A 25460-nucleotide genomic window follows, 5' to 3' on the forward strand; every position below is an offset into this window, starting at 1 on the left:
AACAACGGGCTCACAGTCTAGAAGGGGGAGACAGACAATGAAACATGTGGACAGGTGTCAAGTCATCAGAATAAATAGAAATAAAGCTAAATGCATATCATTAACAAAATAAATAAAATAGTAAATATGTACAAGTAAAATAGAGTAATAAATCTCTACAAACATATAGGTGCTGTGGGGAGGGGAAGGAGGTAGGGTGGGGGGATGGAGAGGAGGTGAGGAAAAAGGGGTCTCAGTCTGGGAAGGCCTCTTGGAGGAGGTGAGCTCTCAGTAGGGCTTTGAAGGGAGGAAGAGAGCTAGCTTGGCGGATGTGCCAAGCTCAAATTGCCTGGAATGCCCTCCCTCTGCCCATCCGCCAAGCTAGCTCTCTTCCTCCCTTCAAGGCCCTACTGAGAGCTCACCTCCTCCAGGAGGCCTTCCCAGACTGAGCCCCTTCCTTCCTCTCCCCCTCGCCCCCCTCTCCATCCCCCCTCATCTTACCTCCTTCCCTTCCCCACAGCACCTGTATATATGTATATATGTTTGTACAGATTTGTTACTCTATTTTTTTATTTATTTATTTTACTTGTACATATCTATTCTATTTATTTTATTTTGTTAGTATGTTTGGTTTTGTTCTCTGTCTCCTCCTTTTAGACTGTGAGCCCACTGTTGGGTAGGGACTGTCTCTATATGTTGCCAACTTGTTCTTCCCAAGCACTTAGTACAGTGCTCTGCACACAGTAAGCGCTCAATAAATACGATTGATGATGATGATGATGATGTGCGGAGGGAGGGCAGACCAGGCCATGGGGATGTCGTGGGCCGGGGTTCAACGGCGGGACAGGCGAGAACAAGTTACAGTGAGGATACACCCTAGGGCTTAGTACAATGCCTGGCACATAGTAAATGCTTAACAATTCCACAATCGGTTACCGGAATCGGGAAAATCACCAGAGGCCGGTGCTCCTGTGGGCCGATCTGCACTGTGTCCCCGGAGATTGGGGATGAGGCCCACGGTGAAGATGTTGGCGCCTCACAGGCTCCAGGCCAGTGGCAAGATGTGGGCGAGAGGTTGGCAGTGAGATAGGTGAGATTGAGGTACAGTGAGTATGGCATTAAGAGAGCAAAGTGTGTGGGCTGGGCTGTAGTAGCAGAAGCAGCGTGGCTTAGTGGAAAGAACACGGGCTTTGGAGTCAGAGGTCATGGGTTCGAATCCTGACTCTGCCACATGTCTGCTGTGTGACCTTGGACAAGTCCCTTAAATTTTCAGAGCCTCAGTTCCCTCATCTGTAAAATGAGGATGAGGACTGTGAGCCCCACGTGGGGCAACCTGATCCCCTTGTATCCCCCCAGCGCTTAGAACAGTGCTTTGCACATAGTAAGCACTTAACAAATGCCATTATTATTATTAATGGTAGTAGGGGAGCAGCAACGAGGGGTAGAACAGGGAAAGGTGATTGGGTGCTTTAAAGGCAAAGGTGAGGAGTTTTGTTTTCTGTGATGATAAGGTGTTCCCCATTTCTTTACCAAGGGCTCCCTAGAGTCCAAATGATTCTGCCCGTTCATGATAAGGAGTGCATTCTCCTGCTCTCCAAACCAGTACAGTTTCTCTCTTAGCTCAGTGTAGCTACCCCATGGCTCCGCTCCTTACCCTCACCCTTCTCAATCAATCAATCAATCATACTTATTGAGAGCTTACTGTGTGTCTTTGCGAAGGACTCCCTAGAGTCCAAATGATTCTGCCCATTCATGATAGGGAGTGCATTCTCCTGCTCTCCAAACCAGTACAGTTTCTCTCTTAGCTCAGGGTAGCAACCCCATGGCTCCGCTCCTTACTCTCACCCTTCTCAATCAATCAATCAATCAATCAATCATATTTATTGAGAGGTTACTGTGTGTCTTTGCCAAGGGCTCCCTAGAGTCCAAATGATTTTGCCTGTTCATGATAGGGAGTGCATTCTCCTGCTCCCCAAACCAGTACAGTTTCTCTCTTAGCTCAGGGTAGCTACCCCATGGCTCCGCTCCTTACCCTCACCCTTCTCAATCAATCAATCAATCAATCATACTTATTGAGAGCTTACTGTGTGTCTTTGCGAAGGACTCCCTAGAGTCCAAATGATTCTGCCCATTCATGATAGGGAGTGCATTCTTCTGCTCTCCAAACCAGTACAGTTTCTCTCTTAGTTCAGGGTAACAACCCCATGGCTCCGCTCCTTACTCTCACCCTTCTCAATCAATCAATCAATCAATCAATCAATCAATCAATCAATCATATTTATTGAGAGGTTACTGTGTGTCTTTGCCAAGGGCTTCCTAGAGTCCAAATGATTCTGCCCGTTCATGATAGGGAGTGCATTCCCCTACTCCCAAAGCCAGTACAGTTTGTCTCTTAGCTCAGGGTAGCAACCCCATGGCTCCGCTCCTTACTCTCACCCTTCTCAATCAATCAATCAATCATATTTATTGAGAGGTTACTATGTGTCTTTGCCAAGGGCTCCCTAGAGTCCAAATGATTCTGCCTGTTCATGATAGGGAGTGCATTCCCTGCTCCCAAAGCCAGTACAGTTTCTCTCTTAGCTCAGGATAGCTACCCCATGGCTCCGCTCCTTACCCTCACCCTTCTCAATCAATCAATCAATCAATCAATCAATCATATTTATTGAGAGCTTACTGTGTGTCTTTGCCAAGGGCTCCCTAAAGCGAAATGATTCTGCCCATTCATGATAGGGAGTGCATTCCCTGCTCCCAAAGCCAGTACAGTTTCTCTCTTAGCTCAGGGTAGTTACCCCATGGCTCCGCTCCTTACCCTCACCCTTCTCAATCAATCAATTAATCAATCATATTTATTGAGAGCTTACTGTGTGCAGGGCACTGTCCTAACCACTTGGGAGAGTAAAGTGCTACAATATAACTGACACATTCCCTGCCCACAACAAGCTTACTCTCCCACGCACTACTAATTTAGACGACAACAGGGTCCCCAAACAGCTGCTGGACACTGAACTCGGGAAACTGAAAGCAAGGGGGCAAAGGAAGTGTTTGAAATACCATCATCATCGTTATCATCACTATGGCGCATTGCTGGAAAGCAAGGAATGGTTCTCTGTGAGCAAACCTTCCTGAAGAGGGTGACCAGGAGGCAGAAGAGAAAACAAGGCCAGGTGCTGCAAACATTAGGAATGAGACACAACACGACAAGGGACGGCATTTTTCTGTGCACAGTGTGGCTGGGATTGTGTGTCCTGTATTGGCCTTTTCAGTCACACACATTCTGGTGAATTTCAGCAAATACGAAGGGCAAGCGTGCATATTTATTTATACACCACACCCATAGACACTCATATATGTGTGTATATATATATAGTGGGGGAAGGAAGAGGTGAGAGGCTTGTTTCCTGATTTCTCTCTGAAATGCTTTCTATCCTGGGGAGGTCAGAGGTCTCTCTCAAACTGCACTGACACCAGTCCCTGCTCCTGAACCCTGGCTATCACCTAGAAATACCAATGCCTTTTCATGGCACAGGGACCGATCACCTCGTCTGCCCTCCTTGCCTCCCAACCAGGCTCTTTAGAAGTGGCATCTCAAGCGCGAGTGAAGAGGGGGCATCCTGAGCGGACGAGCATCTTGCTTTGCATCCCACCTCCTGGCCCTGTGTTTTGCTCTGAGCTTTCTCTTCCAACTCTGGCCCTTTCCTCAGCAAGTCACCACCTTGCTGGGGGTGGGAAGAAAGAATGTGACAATAGTGGAGGACCCCTTCAGAGACACCTCTCTTGGAATCTGTCCAAACCCATCTTAAGTGTGAGCCTATCTCTGTCTATCAAGGGAGCTATATGGCCCAAGTACCCCCTTCAAGATGGCACCCCTCTTCCTCTTCCTCCTCCCCTTGTCCTCCGCTTCCTACCCCTCTCCCTCCTTCTCCTCATCTTCCTCGTCGTCATCATCGCCATCCTCCTCCCCTCTCTTCCTCTCCTTGACTCTCTTGGTGGATGGAGAGGTGGGGAAAGAAATGAAATTCAAACCAGACTAGCTTATGATAGTGGAAGACATTGGGGAGCAGGGAGTCATTGTGGCCCTGCTGGCTTTAATGAGAAAAAATTCCAGCCTTCCTCCCCTCCGCTCATCTGGTCTGGCTTGGCGTGAAGTACATCTCCCTGCCTAATATGGGAGCCTAGTTGGGCAGTTTGAATCCTCAACCCTGTTTGGGAAGAGAGCGTTAGTACCCCCTGCTCTGGGATGGTATCTCGCTGTCAGCAGTGCCATCTTGCAATTCCAAGGACCGATGCTTATTCTTGATTTACTGAGTTTTGGGGATTGGGAATAGGAGCCAGAAGCTTGCAGGGATGATTAGATCTGCTGATAAATGAACTGTTTCACCCAACAAGTTCAGAGTTTGGTTCTCTTGTCATACTGAAAAAGCTCCTCTTTGATAATGAAAAGGTCGGCCACAAGAGCATTCTTCATTTGCCAGGTCATTTTCAACATCGCCATTTCACCATTAAATGATTTTATTACCTAGCACTCTCTTTCGACACTCTTGGTTTCCATCAGACTAGGACTTTACCGGCCAGATTCTGCTTAAAGAGAACATATGATATTACAATAAGTGCTTTGTGGTTAATCAGGGAAGCAATAAATAGCCTCACAAACTATACGAGGACATGCTGACTGCTCAAATGCTATTAACAACCGTCTAGGAAGTCTCAGAGTGGAAGGTGGTCATTGGACAGGCAAACATTACTAGGGGTCTAGAATGGAGAGGTTTTCTCCCCTTATGTTCAGAGTCTGTCAAACTCAAGTCTGTCTCTGTTCTCTGTCACTAGTGAAGGGCATGGGGAAACTTTCAGTGTTCGGGGGAGAGATATTTTTCTATCCATTTTCCTCATTAAAATGTAAGCTCCTTAAGGGCAGGGAATGGGTCTTGTGCTTCTGTTGTACTTGCTCAGTTAGGTGGTGGTGATGGTAGTAGTAGTCATAATAATAATAATAATAATAATGATGGCATTTACCAAGCACTGTTCTAAGCGCTGGGGGGATACAAGGTAATCAGGTTGCCCCACATGGGGCTCACAGTCTTAATCCCAATTTTCCAGATGAAGGAACTGAGGCCCAGAGAAGTTAAGTGACTTGCCCAAAGTCACACAGCTGACAGTTGGCGGAGCCGGGATTAGAACCTGTGACCTCTGACTCCCAAGTCTGTGCTCTGTCCTCTTTTGGTAGTATTTATTAAGGACTTACTATGTGCAAAACAATCTTCTAAGCTCTGAAAAAGAGCTACGTGGGTGAAATCTAGACAACAGTCTGTGGCTTTCAAGGGGCTCATAATCTAAGAACAGCCCAAGGGAAGGGGTTGGCAACAGACACACAAGGAAAGGCAAAAATGTGGGACTGTGCCTTGCTCTCAGTAGGTGTCCAGTAAATACCTTTACTACTGCTACTACCACATGGAGGACTAAACTGTTAGGACATAAAAACCTCAGAGAAAACATTGAAGAACCTGCCAACTTGTAGAAGAGAAGGCCAAGGGGTCTCCTGTGGTCTGCTCAGGGTCTCACACTGAGCACTTAGTCCCACACTCAAACTCTGGTTCTTCTCCGGTTCTTAGAGAAGCAGCGTGGCTTAGTGGAAAGAGCCCGGGCTTTGGAGTCAGAAGTCATGGGTTCAAATCCCAGCTCCATCAATTGTCAGCTGTGTGACTTTGGGGAAGCCACTGAACTTCTCTGTGCCTCAGTTACCTCATCTGTAAAACGGGGATGAAGACTGTGAGCCCCCCGTGGGACAACCTGATCACCTTGTAACCTCCCCAGTGCTTAGAACAGTGCTTTGCACATAATAAGCTCTTAATAAATGCCATTATTATTATTATTATTATTATTCTCAGCACATTTGACAGGGGTTGGCAAAGGAGGGGAGGACTGAGGATGGCTGGAGGATTCTGGGCAAACTCCCACCCAAGGGATAATCCTATTCATTGATCTGTTATATTCTCTTGGTCTCTGTGGCCTCTCATGTTCAGTGGGCTTGAAACCCACTGAACACCACCACCACAATCCAAGTAGTAAAAAGCTCATGTTGTTCTCTCCCTAGCATTTAGACCAGTAGTCGGTACACAGTCAGCGCTCAATAAATATCACTGTTTGGTAGTCACTGACCGTCAAACTCATTCCAGGTAGAAAGCCCAGCTGGTCTTAAGGAACCCATCCAGCTCAGTCGAATCAGAAACCCAGAGCACACCCGAATTGGTGGTTTCATTCGTCGGTAAATCGCTTACCTGTTTCTGCCTTGGTTTACCCTACTGATCTCACCGGATCACACGGGCATTGATGTGTTATTTTTTTCACTCGGACCCCTCCGGTCCAAGAGATTGCCTGAGGAAACTCTAAACTTCTCTTCCAGCAGGAATTCACGCAATATTGGACTGAACTCAGAGGCACCACACTTTTCTTTTACGTGGATAAAAAAAGCACCATGGTAAGGGGCTGGGGCTGGAGCCGGGGCCGGGCCTGGGGCTGGGGACATCTCTGCCCCCCACCTGGGTGAGCTAAAAATTCTTTCGTCCCAAGGGGATTTTTGTGCGTCAATTGAGGCTGAGCGGGGTGATGACGGGGGGCTGTTGCTATTTACGTCTTTCCAGTTTTCAACGAGTTTCTGCCCATGACGCAGAGCTTGGCAAACACCTTAAGTCCCTGGGGCAGATGGCAGGTGGCGGAGTGAAGGCGGAGGAAGAGGAGGGAGGAGGAGGAGGAGGAAGGGGAAGAGAAGGAGGAGGAGGAGGGGAGGAGGGAAAAGTGGAGTAGGAGAAGAAGGGGGAGATGGAAGAAAAAAGGGAGGAGGAGGAGGAAGAAGAGAAGGAAGGGAGCAGGAAGAGGGGAGGGAAATTGAGGCACAGAGGAGCTGAGAGACGTGTCCGAGATCACCCAGCAGGCAAGTGGCGGAGCCAGGTTTAGAACCCAGGTCCTCTGATTCCCAGATCCACGATCTTTCCACTAGGCTTAGTATGATACTCTATCAATCAGTCAATCAATCAATCTTGTTTATTGAACCCGGTGCACACAGCACTGTTCTAAGTGCTCGGCAGAGTACAGTATAACAGAGTTGGTACACACATTCCCTGCCCACAATGAGTAAATGATCTTACAGTTTAGAGACAAATTTACAGTCTGGTGTCTTACTCTACTCAGAGTAAGCGCTCAATAAATATGATCGATTGATTTATAATAATAACAATAATAATAATGGTATTTGTCAAGTGCTTACTATGTGCCAAGCACTGTTCTAAGCACTGGGGGAATACAAGGTGATCAGGTTGTCCCAGTTGGGGCTCACAATCTTAACCCCCATTTTACAGATGAGGTAACTGAGGCACCGAGAAGTGAAGTGACTTGCCCAAAGCCACACAGCTGACAACTGGTGGAGCCAGAATTGGAACCCATGACCTCTGACTCCAAAGCCCGGGCTGTTTCCACGGAGCCACGCTGATTTATTGATCCTCTTCCTGCCATTTATAAATAATTTATATCTGCCTCCCCCTTAAGATGATAAAACCCTTAAGGGCAGATAATAATAATAATAATAATAATGATAGCATTTATTAAGCACTTACTATGTGCAAAGCACTGTTCTAAGCGCAGGGGAGGTTACAAGGTGATTGGGTTGTCCCACAGGGGGCTCACAGTCTTCATCCCCATTTTCCAGATGAGGGAACTGAGGCACAGAGAAGTCAAGTGACTTGCCCAAAGTCACACAGCTGGCAGTAGGTGGAGTCGGGATTCGAACCCATGACCTTGGACTCCAAAGCCCGGGCTCTTTCCACTGAGCCACGCTGCTTCTCATGAGCGGATGCTCCATGAGCAGATACAGATGACGTGTATCTTGCTTCTGTGTACTCTCCCAAATGTTTAGCCCAGTGTGTTGCAGTGAGGAGGTACAGAATAAGCACCACTGATCGACGGACAGCTTGAATTATTGAAAAATGTCTTTAAAGCAAGGATCACACAGGTCCCCCCTGTTGCTGGGAGAATCGACTCAAACTATTTCCCTTCCCTTCGACTCCTCAAACTATTTCCTTTCACCTTCCTCACTGCAGTACGTGGAGAGGGTAGACCTGACAGCCCCGGCTTGCCTCCGGGACCAGGAATCAGGTAAGATGCGTCCAGCCGAGTTCCACCTGGTGCTGGCCAACGAGGAAGTAGAGGTGAAGGTGAGTGCAGAAACAAATGGGTTGAGCTCACTACCCAGAGAAATCCACCCCAGATAACGCCGCGGCCCATCTGCGGGAGGAGGGCTTAGCGGGTATTTTTGGACCCTCTTTATCTTGTTTAGGAAACAGACAGTGGGTGAAACCAGACACTTCTGCCCTCTGTCCAAGTCTTTTTGAATTCTCTTCCACAAAAACACTTCAGTTCAGTCAGCCTCCTGCGGGGGTGGCTTTGGGTGGTCTTTTTTTTAGCGCCTCGGCTTGTTTTTTTGCGGTTGCCATGAGCAGAAATGCATGTTTTGAACAGACGTTCAAGTGAAATTGATACCACAAAAATTAATGAGAATGAAAAAATCTCAGATAACTTCCTGTCGAGAGTCTCTGGTGGGGACCTGAAGAAATCTGGTCTTTAAGGAGTTGAGGGACGAGATGTCTGTTGTCTTCTGGACTGTGAGCCCACTGTTGGGTAGGGACCGTCCCTATATGTTCCCAACTTGTACTTCCCAAGCGCTCAGTACAGTGCTCTGCACACAGTAAGCGCTCAGTAAGTACGATTGAATGAACGAATGAATGACTTTAAGAAATGACTTCCCAGTGGCTATCACCTTGCCACTTTCTTTCTGGGTCTATCAACCTCTCTCTCTGTCTCAAGACCCAAAATACGTTGCAGCTGAATTCACAGTTGATTGACACTCAACTCCAGAGCAGCGGTCCCATAAATAGTCACCCGGTTAGCTTTGTTGCTCCTTTGAGGCACCAAGCCCTCTCCCTTAACCAACCTCTTCCCCACAGCTGGCCGTCCAAAGAGAGCTTATTCTCGTTACCCGGTCCCAAAGGTACGGACATTCAAAAGCCAAGAGGAGAGGGTGTAGGATTGTATTTAAGTGTGCTTAGCTTTCCATCCTGGCGGGAAACGAGAGACTAGGGAAGAGACAGCCCGAAGGGATCATCATCATCATCATCATCAATCGTATTTATTGAGTGCTTACTATGTGCAGAGCACTCTACTAAGCGCTTGGGAAGTACAAATTGGCAACATAGAGAGACAGTCCCTACCCAACAGTGGGCTCACAGTCTAAAAGGGGGAGACAGAGAACAAAACCAAACATACTAACAAAATAAAATAAATAGAATAGATATGTACAAATAAAATAAATAAATAAATAAATAGAGTAATAAATATGTACAAATATATATACATATATACAGGTGCTGTGAGGAAGGGAAGGAGGTAAGATGGGGGGGATGGAGAGGGGTACGAGGGGGAGAGGAAGGAAGGGGCTCAGTCTGGGAAGGCCTCCTGGAGGAGGTGAGCTCTCAGCAGGGCCTTGAAGGGAGGAAGAGAGCTAGCTTGGCGGATGGGCAGAGGGATTGGGGGCATTCCAGGCCCGGGGGATGACGTGGGCCAGGGGTGGATGGCGGGACAGGCGAGAGTGAGGTACGGTGAGGATTCCTCCTCAGCAGTGTTGGAAGTTTGGCTTCCCTCAGCGTTGGAATTTCCGAGGCAGCCCAGCGGCTGATTTGGTGTCCTATTGTTGTCACAGTCGTTATAAATGGGTTATCAGACCCCACGGAGGGAAAAAATCAAATAAAGGAGGAGAGGATCCTCTAGTAACCTCACACATTTTCTTCAGTTTCACTTCTCTTTCCCTTCAGGCGGAAAACTCCGAAAGCCAGGAGGAGTGGAGGGGGTTTATTCGGACCGTCACTGAGGTAGGAGACGCCAGCTGCCAGGCCCCTGGAATGACCCTCCGGCCGGTCCCCTGACAAAGTGGTCGAATAAATGCCAGGGCCCCTCTGGCCCTGTCCTCGACCTGGCCACCTCCTCCCGTCTGACCCGAGTCCCCTGGCTTTCACCTTTAGTTGGTTAGGCCGGAGAGATCAGTTCAGAAACGGGGGGATCGAACGGGTCTCAGAAGGCCATTCTTCACCCTCCCTTGAGCGCTCTTCACCGAGAAAGGAGGGCTCAGCTGGGCAGGATGGAGAGGTTCCAAGGTGACACCTCTTTGGAGGAAACAAAGGCCGCAGGCCTTACTGCCAACAACAGTCAACAATGACTCCAAATCCCCTTGGCACGTCAACCAGGAACTCCAGGGTTACAGGGAATACACAGCTGTCACAGCATAGCAGGGGCTGAGAAAACTTCCCCTTCAGAAACAGGTTTCTCAGTGGAGAAGTGACACGGCCCAGAGGAAAGGTCACAGGATTAAGAGAAGTCTTGGGTTTTAATCTGGCTCCGCCACTAGCTGGCTGTGAGACATTGGCCCAGGCACTTAACTTCTCTGGGCTTCATTAACCGGTATTTGTTAAGTGCTAACTAAGTGGCAAACTCTGGGCTGAGCACCTGGGCTCAGGGCTGGAGTAAATTCAGAATACTCTTCTCCTTTTGGAGAAGATGCCTGTAGTCACCCCCTCCTAGCAGGACACCCCTTCTCCTGTTGGAATTTATTAGTGATGGTATTTATTCAGCATTTCCTATACACCCAGCCCTGGGACGGACCCACAACCTTCGCTTCACTCAAAGGTCACTCATTCATTCAATCATTCCTTCAATCATATTCACTGAGTGCTTACTGGCTGCAGAGCACTGTACTAAATGCTTAATAATAATGGCATTTATTAAGCGCTTACTATGTGCAAAGCACTGTTCTAAGCGCTGGGGAGGTTACAAAGTGGTCAGGTTGTCCTACAGGGGGCTCACAATCTTAATCCCCATTTTCCAGATGAGGGAACTGAGGCCCAGAGAAGTGAAGTGACTTGCCCAAAGTCACACAGCTAACAACTGGCAGAGCCGGGATTCGAACCCATGACCTCTGACCCCAAAACCCGTGCTCTTTCCCCTGAGCCATGCTGCTTCACGTCCGTCACAAATTCCCTTCCCCTGTTTCTGATCAGATCATTGTTCTGTCGATAAAATAGTTAGTCAAGACTACCTTTAGGTAAATTCTGTTAGCATGAAAGCAAGCTATGTATTGTCCTCCAAAGAAGCGGGGTGGTCTAGTGGATAGGTGGGCTTGGGAGTCAGAAGGACCTGGGTTCTAATCCTGGCTCCGCCACTTGTCTGTTGCGTGAGCTTGGAAAGTCACTTCACTTCTCCGGGCCTCAGTTACCTCATCTATAAAATGGGGATTAAGACTGTGATCCCCACGTGGAGCAGTGGCTTTGTCCGACCCAATTTGCTGATATACACCCCAGCGATTAGTAGGCTCATAGTAAGCACTTAACAAATACCATTATTATTATTATTATTATTGTTACGGCTTAGCCTCTGGTTTTCCACTGTACCTGGCTAAAGTTTGGTCTGCCTCTCAGCTGTCCCTTCCTCAGCCGTCCCTGCTCCCGGGACAGATGATCCGACTGCAGGAAGTGCTGCAGAGAGAGAAGAAAAGAAGAAGCGAGGTGAAACAGACCCCAGACCCTCCGGAGGCCAGAGAGAAGTCACCCTCGGAAGACTACGCCGATGTAGAGAACCCCAAGCCGGGGTAAGTCCATCAGTCAGTCGGGACCATTTACTGAGCACCTCTCACTCCTTTCTACGTCACCCATGCACTCAGATTTGTACCCTCCCCTCAGCTCCACAGCACTAGGGGACGTATAATAATAATAATAATGGTATTTGTTAAGCACTTACTATATGAAAAGCACTGTTCTAAGTGCTGGGGGGGGGGGGTACAAGGTGATCAGGTTGTCCCACGGGGGGCTCACAATCTTAATTCCCATTTTACAGATGAGGGAACTGAGGCCCAGAGAAGTGAAGTGACTTGCCCAAAGTCACACAGCTGACTAGTGGCGGAGCCGAGATTCAAACCCATGATCCCTGACTCCCAAGCCCGGGCTCTTTCCACTGAGCCACGCTGCTTCCCGAATTTATTTCTGTTAATGTCTTTCTCTCCCTCTAGACTGTAAGCTCTTTGTGGGCTGGGAATGTGTCCGTCAATTCTGTTATACTGTACTCTCCCAAGCGCTTAGTACACATGGTAATTGCTCAATGAATTTGATTGATTGATGAGTGCAAAGCTCTGTGCTAAGCGCTTGGGAGAGTACAACAGAAGCCATGTACACACTCCCTAACCACAAGAAGCTGAATAATAATAATGAAAAAAATAACCATTTTATAATAATAAATAATGAATCTATAATTCTATTTATTTATATTGGTGCTACTGATGCCTGTTTACTTGCTTTGTTTTGTTTTGTTGTCTGTTTCCCCCTTCTAGCCAGTGAGGCTGTTGTTGGGTAGGAATTGTCTCTATTTGTTGCTGAATTGTACTTTCCAAGCGCTTAGTACAGTGGTCTGCACACAATAAGTGCTCAACAAATATGACTGACTGAATGAAAGAATGATTGTGGATTTCGTTAAATACCTACTAGGTGCCAAGCACTGTACTAAGTGCTGGGGTAGTTTTTTTGATGGCATTTATTAAGCGCTTACTATGTGCAAAGCACTGTTCTAAGCACCTGGGGAGTTTACAAGATGATCAGGTTGTCCCAAGGGGGATCACAATCTTAATCCCCATTTTAGAGATGAGGTAACTGAGGCACAGAGAAGTTAAATGACTTGCCCAAAGTCACGCAGCTGATAATTGGCGGTCAGGATTTGAACCCATGACCTCTGTCTCCAAAGCCCATGCTCTTTCCACTGAGCCACGCTGCTTCTCACTATAATCAGGTGAGACACAGTACCTGTCCCACATGGGACTCACAGTCTTAATAAAACACGACAAGCTAGATCCCAGATCACCCTGGCCCTGATTTAATTATTCATCATCAATCGTATTTATTGAGCGCTTACTGTGTGCAGAGCACTGGACTAAGTGCTTGAGAAGTACAAGTTGGCAACATCTAGAGACGGTCCCTACCCAACAGCTGGCTCACAGTCTAGAAGGGGGAGACAGACAACAAAGCAAAACATATTAACAAAATAAAATAAATAGAATATGTAAATATGTACAGGTAAAATAGAGTAGTAAATCTGTACAAATATATATACAGGTGCTGTGGGGAGAGGAAGGAGGTAAGGCGGAGGGGATGGGGAGGGGGAGAGGAAGGAGGTAAGGCAGAGGGGATGGGGAGGGGGAGAGGAAGGAGGGGGCTCAGTGTGGGAAGGCCTCCTGGAAGAGGTGAGCTCTCAGTAGGGCTTTGAAGGGAAGAAGAGAGCGAGCTTGGTGGATGGGCAGAGGGAGGGCATTCCAGGCCCGGGGGATGATGTGGGCCAGGGGTGATGGCGGGACAGGCGAGAACGAGGCCTAACAGTGAGGAGATTAGCGGCGGAGGAGCGGAGGGTGCGGGCTGGGCTGGAGAAGGACAGAAGGGAGGGGAGGGAGGAGGGGGCCAGGGGATGGATGGACAGCCTGGAAGCCCAGGGTGAGGAGTTTCTGCCTGATGCGCAGATTGATTGGTAGCCACTGGAGATTTTTGAGGAGGGCAGTAACATGCCCTGAGCGTTTCCGGACAAAGACAATCCGGGCAGCAGCATGAAGTATGGATTGAAGTGGGGAGAGATAGGAGGATGGGAGATCAGAGAGGAGGCTGATGCAGTAATCCAGTTGGGATAGGATGAGAGATTGAACCAGCAGGGTAGCGGTTTGGATGGAGAGGAAAGGGCAGATTGAGTAACCAGCGTGAATAATAAGAAGAATAATTGTGGTATTTGTTGAACACTTACCATATGCCAAGTACTGTACTAATACAGTACTGTTGGGATAAAATACTGTCGGGATAAAAACAAGATAATCAGGTGCCACATGGGGCTCAAAGTCTATGTAGGAGGGAAAAGAGATTGAATACCCATTTTGCTGATGAAGGAACTGAGGCACAGAGAAGTTAAGGGACTCACCCATTTCACCCAAGCAGACAAGTGACATGGTCAGAATTAGAACCCCGGACCTCTGATCCTCGGGTCCATGCTCTTTCCTTTAGGCCAGGCTGCTTCTCTAGAAACCAATCTCTTTGTGGGCAGGGGACAAGTCAATCAATCAGTTAATCAACGGTATGTATTGATTGATTCCCGTATGCAGAGCCATGTACTAAATTCATTCATTCATTAATTCATTCAATCGCATTTATTGAGCGCTTACTGTGTGCAGAGCACTGTACTAAGCGCTTGGGAAGTCCAAGTTGGCAACATATAGAGACGGTCCCTACCCAACAGTGGGCTCACAGTCTAGAAGGGGGAGACAGAGAACAAAACACAACATATTAACAAAATAAGATGAATAGAATTAATATGTACAAATAAATATAAATATAAATAAATATGTAAATAAAATAAATAGAGTAATAAATACGTACAAACATATATACATAGGAGAGTATATTACAACAGAATGGGTACTCCCATTCCCTGTCCACAGTGAGTTTACAGTCTACTTGTTTTCTTTTGTTTTCTGCCTCCCCCCTTCTAGACTGTGAGCCCGTTGCTGGGTAGGGATTGTCTCTGGTACCGAATTGTACTTTCCAAGCGCTTAGTACAGTGCTCTACACACAGTAAGCGCTCGATAAATATGATTGAATGAATGAATGAATGGAGGGAGCTTACGGTCCACAGTCTAGAGCTACATTCTGTTGTCCAGCACTTAGTAGAGTGTCAGGTTCATAGTAAGTGCTTAACAAATGCCAGTATTATTATTATTATTATTATTATTACTGTGTCAGTCTCTCCCAAAAGCTCTGCACACAGTAAGCGCTCGATAAATACCACCGACTGATGGACTGAATCAATCAACCGATCCTCTTTTCCTCGCCCTCTGCCTCTTCCCTCAGGTGCTTCTATGCCGTGACCCGGAAAGAAGCCGTGGAAATGCTGGAGCGGAATCCTTCTTCCGGAAACATGATCCTGAGGCCCGGGAGTGACAGCAGGAACTTCTCCATCACCATCCGCCACGAGACTGAGTACGTGGAGCTGAGAGCGATTTTTCCAATTGCGGGCGGGGAGGATGCCGCCCCAGATCCAATCCAATGGAGCCATCCACTATCCGCAGGACTCTGGCTTTGGATCGCCTCATGCCATGAGCATTAGTGAGGGCTTCAGCCCCCCGTGGGCATATGGGGATGCCTATCGCTGCTCTTCTTTCTGTGACTTGCCCAAGGTCACACAGCAGGGAGGTGGCGAAGCAGGATTAGAACACAGGTCTGATGACCCTCACTCTGTGCTCCTTTCGCTGGGCCGCGCCCAACTGGAGGCTGAGGGACTCAAGATGAGGGCAAACACCTAGCTAATGCTAAAGAAGGAGTTAATCATTCAGTCAATCATATTCACTGAGCGCTAATTGTGTGCAAAGAGCACTGTACTAAACGTTTGGAAGAGTACCATGGCTCAGTGGAAAGAGCCCGGGGTTTGGAGTCAGAGGTCTTGGGTTCAAAGCCCGGCTCTGCCAATTCATTCAATCGTATTTATTGGGCACTTACTGTGTGCAGAGCACTGTACTAAGTGCTTGGGAAGTCCAAGTTGGCAACATATGGAGACGGTCCCTACCCAACAGTGGGCTCACAGCCAATTGTCAGCTGTGTGACTTTGGGCAAGTCACTTCACTTCTCTGGGCCTCAGTTACCTCATCTGTAAAATGGGGATTAAGACTGAGTCCCCCTTGGGACAACATGATCCCCTTGTAACCTCCCCAGCACTTAGAACAGTGCTTTGCACATAGTAAGCGCTTAACAAATGCCATCATTATTATTACAATAGAACAATATAACAGACACATTCCCTGCATTCCTGGCTTTTCAACTGGGGTAGCGGTACCTTGTATCTACGTCAGCGCTTAGTACAGTGCGGGACACATAGTACGCACTAGAAAAATGGCATCAGGTGGGGAAGCAACTTGGCCTTAGTGGAAAGAACATGCCACTTGTCAACTGTGTGACCTTGGGTAAGTCACTTCTCATCTCGCTAATTCAGATTTTTTGTCGGTCAAATGGGGATTCGATTCCTGTTCTCCCCACCCCTTATACCGTGATTCCCGTGAGGGAAAGAGGGACTGTGTCTGACCTGATTATCAATCAATCAATCAATGATTTTATTGAGCACTTACCGTGTGCAAAGCACCATACTAAGCACTTAGGAGAGTATAATATAATAATATATTAATATTATATAATATTATATTATATAATATAATAATATAAGAGAGTCGGGAGACACGTTCCTTCCTCACAATGAGCTCACAGTCTAAAGGATGATGTTGTACTCAGTCCAGCGCTTTCAGAGAAGCAGCGTGGCTCAGTGGAAAGAGCCCGGGCTTGGGAGTCAGAGGTCATGGGTTCGAATCCCGGCTCCTTCACTTGTCAGCTGTGTGACCTTGGGCAAGCCACTTAACTTCTCTGGGCCTCAGTTCCCTCATCTGTAAAATGGGGATTAAGACTGTGAGCCCCATGTGGGACAACCTGATTACTTTGTAACCCCCAAGCGCTTAGAACAGTGCTTTGCACATAGTAAGCGATTAACAAATACCATCATTATTATTATAAAGTAGGCCCTCAACAAATGCAAAAGGAATCAATCAGTCAATCAATCCATAGTATTTACTGACCTCGGCCTCTGTTCAGAACACTGTGCTAAGCCCTTGAAGGAGAATAAGCTGTACTAAGCTCATTCATTCATTCAATCAATCAATCAATCAATCAATCGCATTTATTGAGCACTTACTGTGTGCAGAGCACTGTACTAAGCGCTTGGGAAGTACAAGTTGGCAACATATAGAGACAGTCCCTACCCAACAGTGGGCTCACAGTCTAAAAGAGAGATGTAAGATACAACACGTGCCGAAACCCGGGATCGAACCAGGGACCTTTAATCTTCAATAAATTCAATCGTATTTATTGAGCACTAACTGTGTGCAGAGCACTGTACTAAGTGCTTGGGAAGTACAAATCCCTGCTCATTGTGAGCAGGGGTGTGTCTGTTATTGTTAGACTCTCCCAAGCTCTTAGTGCAGTGCTGTACACACAGTAAGCGCTCAATAAATACAACTGACTAGTAGATGCGATCCCTGCCCTTAAGATGCTTACAATCTAGTGGGGAAGACAGACACTAACATCAATTCCCAGTAGGGGAGAGGAGCAGAGTTCGAAGTTGTGAAGACAAGTGCACCCAGGGGTGGGATGGAGGGAGAAGGAAGGAGGAGCCAAGGGCTTAGGTTGAAGCGGAAGTTCTCAGAGCCCAGCCATGGTTCCGTAACCGAGAAAGGGAATAGGTGGGAACGACCGTCATTCCTGGGAATATTCAAGAGCCAAGAGCCTAGTTTCTGGGAGAAAGGACCATGGCCCATTTAAAGTCAATTTCCTCTAAGGGGCAGTAGGGCCTACTGCAGAGACCACAGGCCTGAAAGTCAGAGGACCTGGGTTCTAATCCTGCTCTGCTACTTAATAATAATGATGGCATTTATTAAGCGCTTACTATGTGCATAGCACTGTTCTAAGCGCTGGGGAGGTTACAAGGTGATAAGTTTGTCCCACGGGGGTGGGGGTGGGGGGGCTCACAGTCTTGATCCCCATTTTGCAGATGAGGTAACTGAGGCCCAGAGAAGTTAAGTGACTTGCCCAAAGTCACTCAGCTACTTGCCTGCTGTGGGATCCTGGGCAAGTCCCTTAACTTCTCTGGGCTTCAGTTCCCTCACCTGCCAAATGGGGATTCAATATCTGTCCTCCATCCCACTTAGACTGTGAGCCCAGGTGGGACCTGACTGTATCATACCTACGCCAGTGCTTAGCACAGTGCTTGGCACACCATAAGCGTTTAACAATCACCCGATCGTATTTATTGAGCGCTTGCTCTGTGCAGAGCACTGTACTAAGCACTGGGGAGATCGTATTTATTGAGCGCTTGCTCTGTGCATGTACTAAGTGTACTAAGCACTGGGGAGAGAAGAATCAGAGTTGGTAGATATCTTCCCTGTCCACCGCGAGCTTACAGTCTAGAGGTGAGATTATCACAACTGTTGTCATTCTATGAGGTTTGGAGAAAGAAGCTGAGGCAACCAGGTGAAGACTCTCACTTCTGCAGAGAGAAAAGAGGAAACGCAATTGAAATCATGAGTCAGTGGCCTTTTTATCCGCCGCCCCCTTTCCCCTGTCCCGCGGCTGGTCCACCAGGGGCCTTTTAAGGCTTTCACTTTTGGTCTTGTTTCTGTGTCCACGAAGGTGGGAAGAAGGAGCCCGTGACAATGGCAACATCGGGGCAGGGGACATGGGGCAGCAGGGGGTGGGAAGGGGTAGGAGGGGGTAGCGGTCAGGGCTTCCCAGGGGGTCAGGGAGCGTCAAAGGACTTGGGAATACCAGAGGGCCGGGAGTGGGCGGGGATGGGATCAGGGGATACCCAGGGGATCAGAAAGGGTCGTGGGGTTCAGGAGGGGACTTGAGGGAGATCAGGAGGGAGTGGGAGGGCCGGGAAGTGGCAGGGAGGCAGGGGCTGCTGAGGGGGAGTGGAGGGGGAGCGGAGGGATCACTCACGCAGTGCCGGGGGAGGGCAGGAGCAGTCAGGAAGCCCTGCCCTGTCTCCAGGTTTGGTTTGGTTTTCTGTCTCCCCCTTCTAGACCGTGAGCCCGTTGGTCAGTAGGGACCGTCTCTAGATGTGGCCGACTTGGACTTCCCAAGCGCTTAGTCCAGTGCTCTGCACACAGTAAGCGCTCAATTAATACGATTGAATGAATGAATGAACACGCTTGACTGACCGAATGGAAGTTCTGTATATGTGTGTGCATTTGTGTGCATGTATCTAGAAGTGTTTGCGAATAAGTGCGGGTGTGTGTGTATGTGCTCATTCATTCAATCGTATTTATTGAGCACTTACTGCGTGCAGAGCATTGTACTAAGCACTTGGGATGTACAAGTCGGCAACATCTAGAGATGGTCCCTACCCAACAGCGGGCTCACAGTCTAGAAGGGGGAGACGGACAAGAAAACAAAACAAGTGGACAGGAGTTAAGTCATCAGAACAAACAGAATTAAAGCTAGATGCACATCATTAAGAAAATAAATGGAATAGTAAATATGTACAAGTAAAATAAATAGAATGATAAATCTGTCCAAACAGATATCCAGGTGCTGTGGGGAGGGGAAGGAGGTAGGGCAGGGGGGATGTGGAGGAGGAGAGGGAAAAGGGGGCTCAGCCTGGGAAGGCGTGTTGGAGGAGGTGAGCTCTCAGTAGGGCTCTCAGTAGGTTTCTTGCTTGCCAGCCGGCGGATTCATCATCATCATCATCATCAATCGTATTTATTGAGTGCTTACTATGTGCAGAGCACTTTACTAAGTGCTTGGGAAGTACAAATTGGCAACATATAGAGACAGTCCCTACCCAACAGTGGGCTCACAGTCTAAAAAGGGGAGACAGAGAACAAAACCAAACATACTAGCAAAATAAAATAAATAGGATAGATACGTGTAGGATTCAGCCGGGTGGGGGATTGTTGCCAGCTTGTACTTCCCAAGTGCTTAGTACAGTGCTCTGCACACAGTAAGCGCTCAATAAATATGAATGAATGAATGAATGACTGAATTCAGTAGCTTTCAGCCCGCCCACTGTCAGCACCGCTTTTTCCATCAAGTCAAGCTTCGAAACCACAGTCCCGCTGCGGTTGTGGTGTTAGCCGAAATGACGTTACCAGTATAGCTCCGGAATAGCGTTCCGTGGAAAGTCTGCTCTGTTAAGATGCTCTTCGCTGGTGCATCACCCGGGGGCCAGCTACCCGGTGGGAGGATGAGGGGAGAGAAAGTTAGAAGCATCTTATCTAGAAACTTACTCCGTATGGGTAGGCTATTTCTACTCTGGGGATGAGACGCCGGGAACCAACATGGAAGTCAAGGTAGGCTAGAGAAGCAGCTCGGCTCAGTGGAAAGAGCCCGGACTTTGGTGTCAGAGGTCATGGGTTCAAATCCCGGCTCTGCCAATTGTCAGCTGTGTGACTTTGGGCAAGTCACTTCACTTCTCTGGGCCTCAGTTATCTGGAAAATGGGGATAATAATAATAATAATAATAACGATAGCATTTGTTAAGCGCTTACTATGTGCAAAGCACTGTTCTAAGCGCTGGGGGGATACAAGGTGATCAGGCTGTCCCACGTGGGGCTCACAGTCTTAATCCGCAATTTACAGATGAGGTAACTGAGGCTCAGAGAAGTTAAGTGACTCGCCCAAGGTCACACAGCAGACATGTGGCGGAGCCGGGATTCAAACGCATGACCTCTGACTCCAAAGCCCAGGCTCTTTCCACTGAGCCACGCTGCTTCTCTGGGAGCCCCCCATGGGACAACCTGATCACCTTGTAAACCCCCCAGCGCTTAGAACAGTGCTTTGCACATAGTAAGCGCTTAATAAATGCCATTATTATTATTATTATCATTGTTTGAATGAATTTCTGGCAAGAACTTTCTGGGAATCTTCCTTCTAGGGGTGGGTTTTGGATTGTCCGTTCCCTTGTCCATCGGTTTGAAACGAAACAGAACACATGAGTGAAGGAAGGCAGTGAGGAATTCGAGGTATTCCCAGAATGAGCCCCTTTTTTCCTCTCCTTTCCTCCCCACCAGCCCCCCAGCCCTACCTTCTTCCCCTCCCCACAAGCACTTGTATATATTTGTACGTATTTATTACTCTATTTTACTTGTACATATTTACTACTCTAATTATTTTATTAGTGATGTGCATATAGTTATAATTCTATTTATTCTGACGGTTTTGACGCCTGTCTACATGTTTTGCTTCGTTGTCTGTCTCCCCCTTCTTGACCGTGAGCCCGTTGTTGGGTAGGGACCGTCTCTAGATGTTGCCGACTTAGACTTCCCAAGCACTTAGTACAGTGTTCTGCACACAGTAAGTGCTCAATAAATATGATTGAATGAATGAATGAATTAATCAATAGTATTTATTGAGCACTTAGTGCAGAGCGCTGTACTAAGCACTGAGTGGGCACTCTAAAGCTTCAGCAGGAGGTTCTAAATTATAATGATTGTATTTATCAACCGCTTTACTATGTGTCAAGATATCCGGATTAGACACAGTCCATGGCCCACGGTGGTAAGAAATAAGGAGAGCGGGTATAATAATAATAATAATAATAATAATGGCATTTATTAAGCACTTAATATGTGCAAAGCACTGTTCTAAGCTCTGGGGAGGTTACAAGGTGATCAGGTTTTCCCCCGGGGGGCTCCCAGTCTTCATCCCCATTTTGCAGATGAGGTCACTGAGGCCCAGAGAAGTGAAGTGACTTGCCCAAAGTCACACAGCTGACAATTGGCAGAACCAGGATTTGAACCCATGACCTCTGACTCCACAGACCGGGCTCTTTCCATTGAGCCACGCTGCTTCTCTTATACTGCTTATACTGATTTTAAAGATGAGGAAACAGTGTTCCACAGAGGTTCATTCATTCATTCATTCAATCATATCTATTGAGTACTTACTGTGTGCAGAGCACTGTACTAAGCGCTTGGGAAGTCCAAGTTGGCAACATATTATAATAATAATAATAATAATGGCATTTGTTAAGCGCTTACTATGTGCAAAGCACTGTTCTAAGTGCTGGGATAGAGACGGTCCCTATCCAACAGCAGGCTCACAGTCTAGAAGGGGGAGACAGACAACAAAACATATTAACAAAATGAAATAAATAGAATAAATATGTATAAGTAAAATAAATAAATAGAATAATAAATATGTACAAACATATATACATATATACAGGTGCTGTGGGAGGGGGCAAGGTGATTCAGTGCTTTAAAGCAAATGATAAGGAGCTTCTATTTGATGTCATCATCATCATCATCAATCGTATTTATTGAGCGCTTACTATGTGCAGAGCACTGTACTAAGCGCTTGGGAAGTACAAATTGGCAACATATAGAGACAGTCCCTACCCATCAGTGGGGTCACAGTCTAAAAGGGGGAGACAGAGAACAAAACCAAACGTACTAACAAAATAAAATAAATAGAATAGATAGGTACAAATAAAATAAATAAATAAATAGAGTAATAAATATGTACAATCATATATACATATATACAGGTGCTGTGGGGAAGGGAAGGAGGTAAGATGGGAGGGGATGGAGAGGGGGACGAGGGGGAGAGGAAGGAAGGGGCTCAGTCTGGGAAGGCCTCCTGGAGAAGGTGAGCTCTCAGCAGGGCCTTGAAGGGAGGAGGAGAGCCAGCTTGGCGGATGGGCAGAGGGATTGGGGGCATTCCGGGCCCGGGGGATGACGTGGGCCGGGGGTCGATGGCGGGACAGGCGAGAGCGAGGTACGGTGAGGAGACTAGCGGCGGAGGAGCGGAGGGTGCGGGCTGGGCAGGAGAAGGAGAGAAGGGAGGTGAGGTAGGAGGGGGCGAGGTGATGGACAGCCTTGAAGCCCAGGGGGAGGAGTTTCTGCCTGATGCGCAGATTGATCGGTAGCCATTGGAGGTTTTTGAGGAGGGGAGTAATATGTCCAGAGCGTTTCTGGACAAAGATAATCCGGGCAGCAGCATGAAGTATGGATTGAAGTGGAGAGAGACACGAGGATGGGAGATCAGAGAGAAGGCTGGTGCAGTAGTCCAGACGGGATAGGATTAGAGCTTGAACGAGCAGGGTAGTGGGATGGATGGAGAGGAAAGGGCGGATCTTGGCGATGTTGTGGAGCTGAGACCGGCAGGTTTTGATGACGGCTTGGATGTGAGGGGTGAATGAGAGAGCGGAGTCGAGGATGACACCAAGGTTGCGGGCTTGTGAGACGGGAAGGATGGTAGTGCCGTCAACAGAGATGGGAAAGTCAGGGAGAGGGCAGGGTTTGGGAGGGAAGACAAGGAGTTCAGTCTTCGACATGTTGAGCTTTAGGTGGCGGGCAGACATCCAGATGGAGATCTCCTGAAGGCAGGAGGAGATGCGAGCCTGGAGGGAGGGGGAGAGAGCAGGGGCAGAGATGGAGATCTGGGTGTCATCAGCGTAGAGATGATAGTTGAAGCCGTGGGAGCGAATGAGGTCACCAAGGGAGTGCGTGTAGATCAAGAACAGAAGGGGACCAAGCACTGAACCATGGGGAACCCCCACAGTGAGAGAATGGGAGGGGGAGGAGGAGCCTGAAAGAGACTGAGAAAGAACGACCGGAGAGGTAAGAGGAGAACCAGGAGAGGACGGAGTCTGTGAAGCCAAGGTCAGATAGCATGTTGAGGAGAAGGGGGTGGTCCACAGTGTCGAAGGCAGCTGAGAGGTCGAGGAGGATTAGGACAGAGTAGGAGCCGTTGGATTTGGCAAGATGTGGAGGTGGACGGGCAACCACGGGAAGTTCTTGAGGGGTGAAGAAACATGGACTGAATGGTTTTGTAGAAAAACGATCCAGGCAGCAGAATGAAATATGGGCTGGAGTGGGGAGAGACAAGAGGCTGATGCAGTAACTAATCAAGGTGGGATAACTATCCCCAATAACTTTCTCCTACCTCTTTCTGAATCCTTGGCACTGACTCCTCACTTCCTCAACCGGCCTAGACTCAAAGATGTCCCTATCTGGCCAAGGACACAGAGCAGACCCACGGCAGAGCTTGAACTTGAATCGCTTAATCAATCTTTCAGTGGTAGGCACTTGGGAGAGTAGGGTCGAATGACACATTCCTTGCACACAAGGAGCTTACACTCTAGAGAGAGAAACAGACACAAAAATAGATAGGAGAATGGAAGAGTAATGGGATGTGTGTCGGAAACCAAAGCCCAGAACCACCGTGATCTGGAAAACGTGCTGGTTTCTACTCTGTCCTCATTTTTATTTTCAGCACAGCGGGCGCTAAATCATGGAACTAATGTCTTCCTTTTTTTTTTTCAGCACTCAAAACATTAAGCATTACAGAGTGAGAAGAACGGGGATCAACTATACGATCGATCTGGAAAAACCAGTAAGTGATGTTCTCAATTGCGGTGTTGATTAATCTGTTGGTATGTGCTAAGTTCTGGGGTAGGTACAGTGTAAGGAAACCAGCAGGGATCTGATCCCCTTTTTACAGATGAGGAAACCGAAGCCGAAAGAGGTTATGTGACTTGCCCAAGGTCTCAGTGGCAGGGCTGGGATCAGAACCTCGGTCTTCTGACTTCCAGTCCCAAGGAAGCAGAGTGGTTTCATGGAGGCTTGAAATGGTTTAGTTCTAACTCCATCTCACTTCACGAACAGATGTGTCTTGTACAACAAATAGTGCATGAGACAAGTGGCGGAGGTGGGATTCGAACCCAGGCCTTCTGGCTAGCGGGCCCGTGTTCTTTCTCCCCTGGGCCATTATGCTTCTCTAGTTTGAAGTTGGAGGGTTCATCCAAAACCATTAACATGCTGTCCAAGCGGGTGGCCATAACAGTTCCCCCGAGCATCTCGTTGCCACTACGAGAAACAGCGTGATCCCGTGGAAAGAGCACAGGCCTGGAACTCAGGACACCTGGGTTCTAATCCCAGCTCCACCACGAGCCTGCTTTGGGATCTTGGGCAAAGCTCTTAACTTTGCTGGGCCTCAGTTTCTTCATCTGTAAAATGGGGATTAAATACCAGTTTTTCCTTCCCCTTGGACCGCGAGCTCCAGGTGGGAGAGGGACCGTATATGATCGGATCTATCTCATATCTTCCCCAGTGCTTGGCGTGTATCAGATACCATAATTACTATTATTATGGGGGGAAAAATCCGGGGTTAGCCTGACCACTAGTCTGAGCCAGGCCAAACTCTGATGGTGGTCACACATTCTTGTTACCCAGGTGACACTTCCAAATCTGTTCAGCGTCGTGGACTATTTTAGGACGGAAACAAGAGGAATCCTGAGGCCATTTATATATCGAAGCGTGGAGGACCCAGGTAGGCTCCTCATTTCCCTGCTTCAATATGGAAAATGCTCCTTTCCTGGGCCACTTTCTTCTGAACACAGGCCCAAGTTGGGGGATTTCCAGAGAGCCGGTTATGTTATTTGTTAAACTCCTGCTATGTCTCAAACCCTGTGAGCCCTATGTGGGACAGCGACTGCTTCCAGCCCAATTATCTTTTACCTATCCTAGCGCTTAGTAGAGTGCTTGGCACACAGAAAGCACTTAACAAACCCCATTTTAAAAAATACCACAAAAAAAGACAGGTGAAACATAGTCCCTGTCCTTCACGCGGCTCATGATCTTTGCCCCTGTAGTTGTGGGGATGGGCCCGCTCCTCGAAGGGTCTAGACTCTTTGTCTTCTAGACTGTGAGCCCATTGTTGGGTAGGGACCGTCTCTATATGTTGCTGACTTGTACATCCCAAGTGCTTAGTACAGTGCTCTGCACACAGTAAGCACTCAGTAAATATGACTGAATGAAAGAGAAGCTTTGA

The 25460-nt window shown here is 47.8% G+C and overlaps 1 protein-coding gene across 3 annotated transcripts in view; it reads left to right on the forward strand.

The window, feature by feature from the left end:
• STAP1 (signal transducing adaptor family member 1) overlaps positions 1–25460 on the forward strand; it is a 39750-nt gene that overhangs the window by 7999 nt on the left and 6291 nt on the right. The window contains exons 2-8 of one of the 3 annotated variants that reach the window (XM_038759330.1): positions 6377–6451; positions 8067–8180; positions 9834–9890; positions 11490–11659; positions 14940–15068; positions 23954–24023; positions 24863–24959. In XM_038759330.1, the coding sequence (XP_038615258.1) occupies positions 6377–6451; positions 8067–8180; positions 9834–9890; positions 11490–11659; positions 14940–15068; positions 23954–24023; positions 24863–24959 (712 nt within the window). The remainder of the gene's footprint in view (positions 1–6376; positions 6452–8066; positions 8181–9833; positions 9891–11489; positions 11660–14939; positions 15069–23953; positions 24024–24862; positions 24960–25460) is intronic. The other 2 variants (XM_038759331.1, XM_038759332.1) reach the window with 2 other exon arrangements.

Source organism: Tachyglossus aculeatus, chromosome 17, assembly GCF_015852505.1.
Source record: "Tachyglossus aculeatus isolate mTacAcu1 chromosome 17, mTacAcu1.pri, whole genome shotgun sequence".
Taxonomy (NCBI): domain Eukaryota; kingdom Metazoa; phylum Chordata; class Mammalia; order Monotremata; family Tachyglossidae; genus Tachyglossus; species Tachyglossus aculeatus.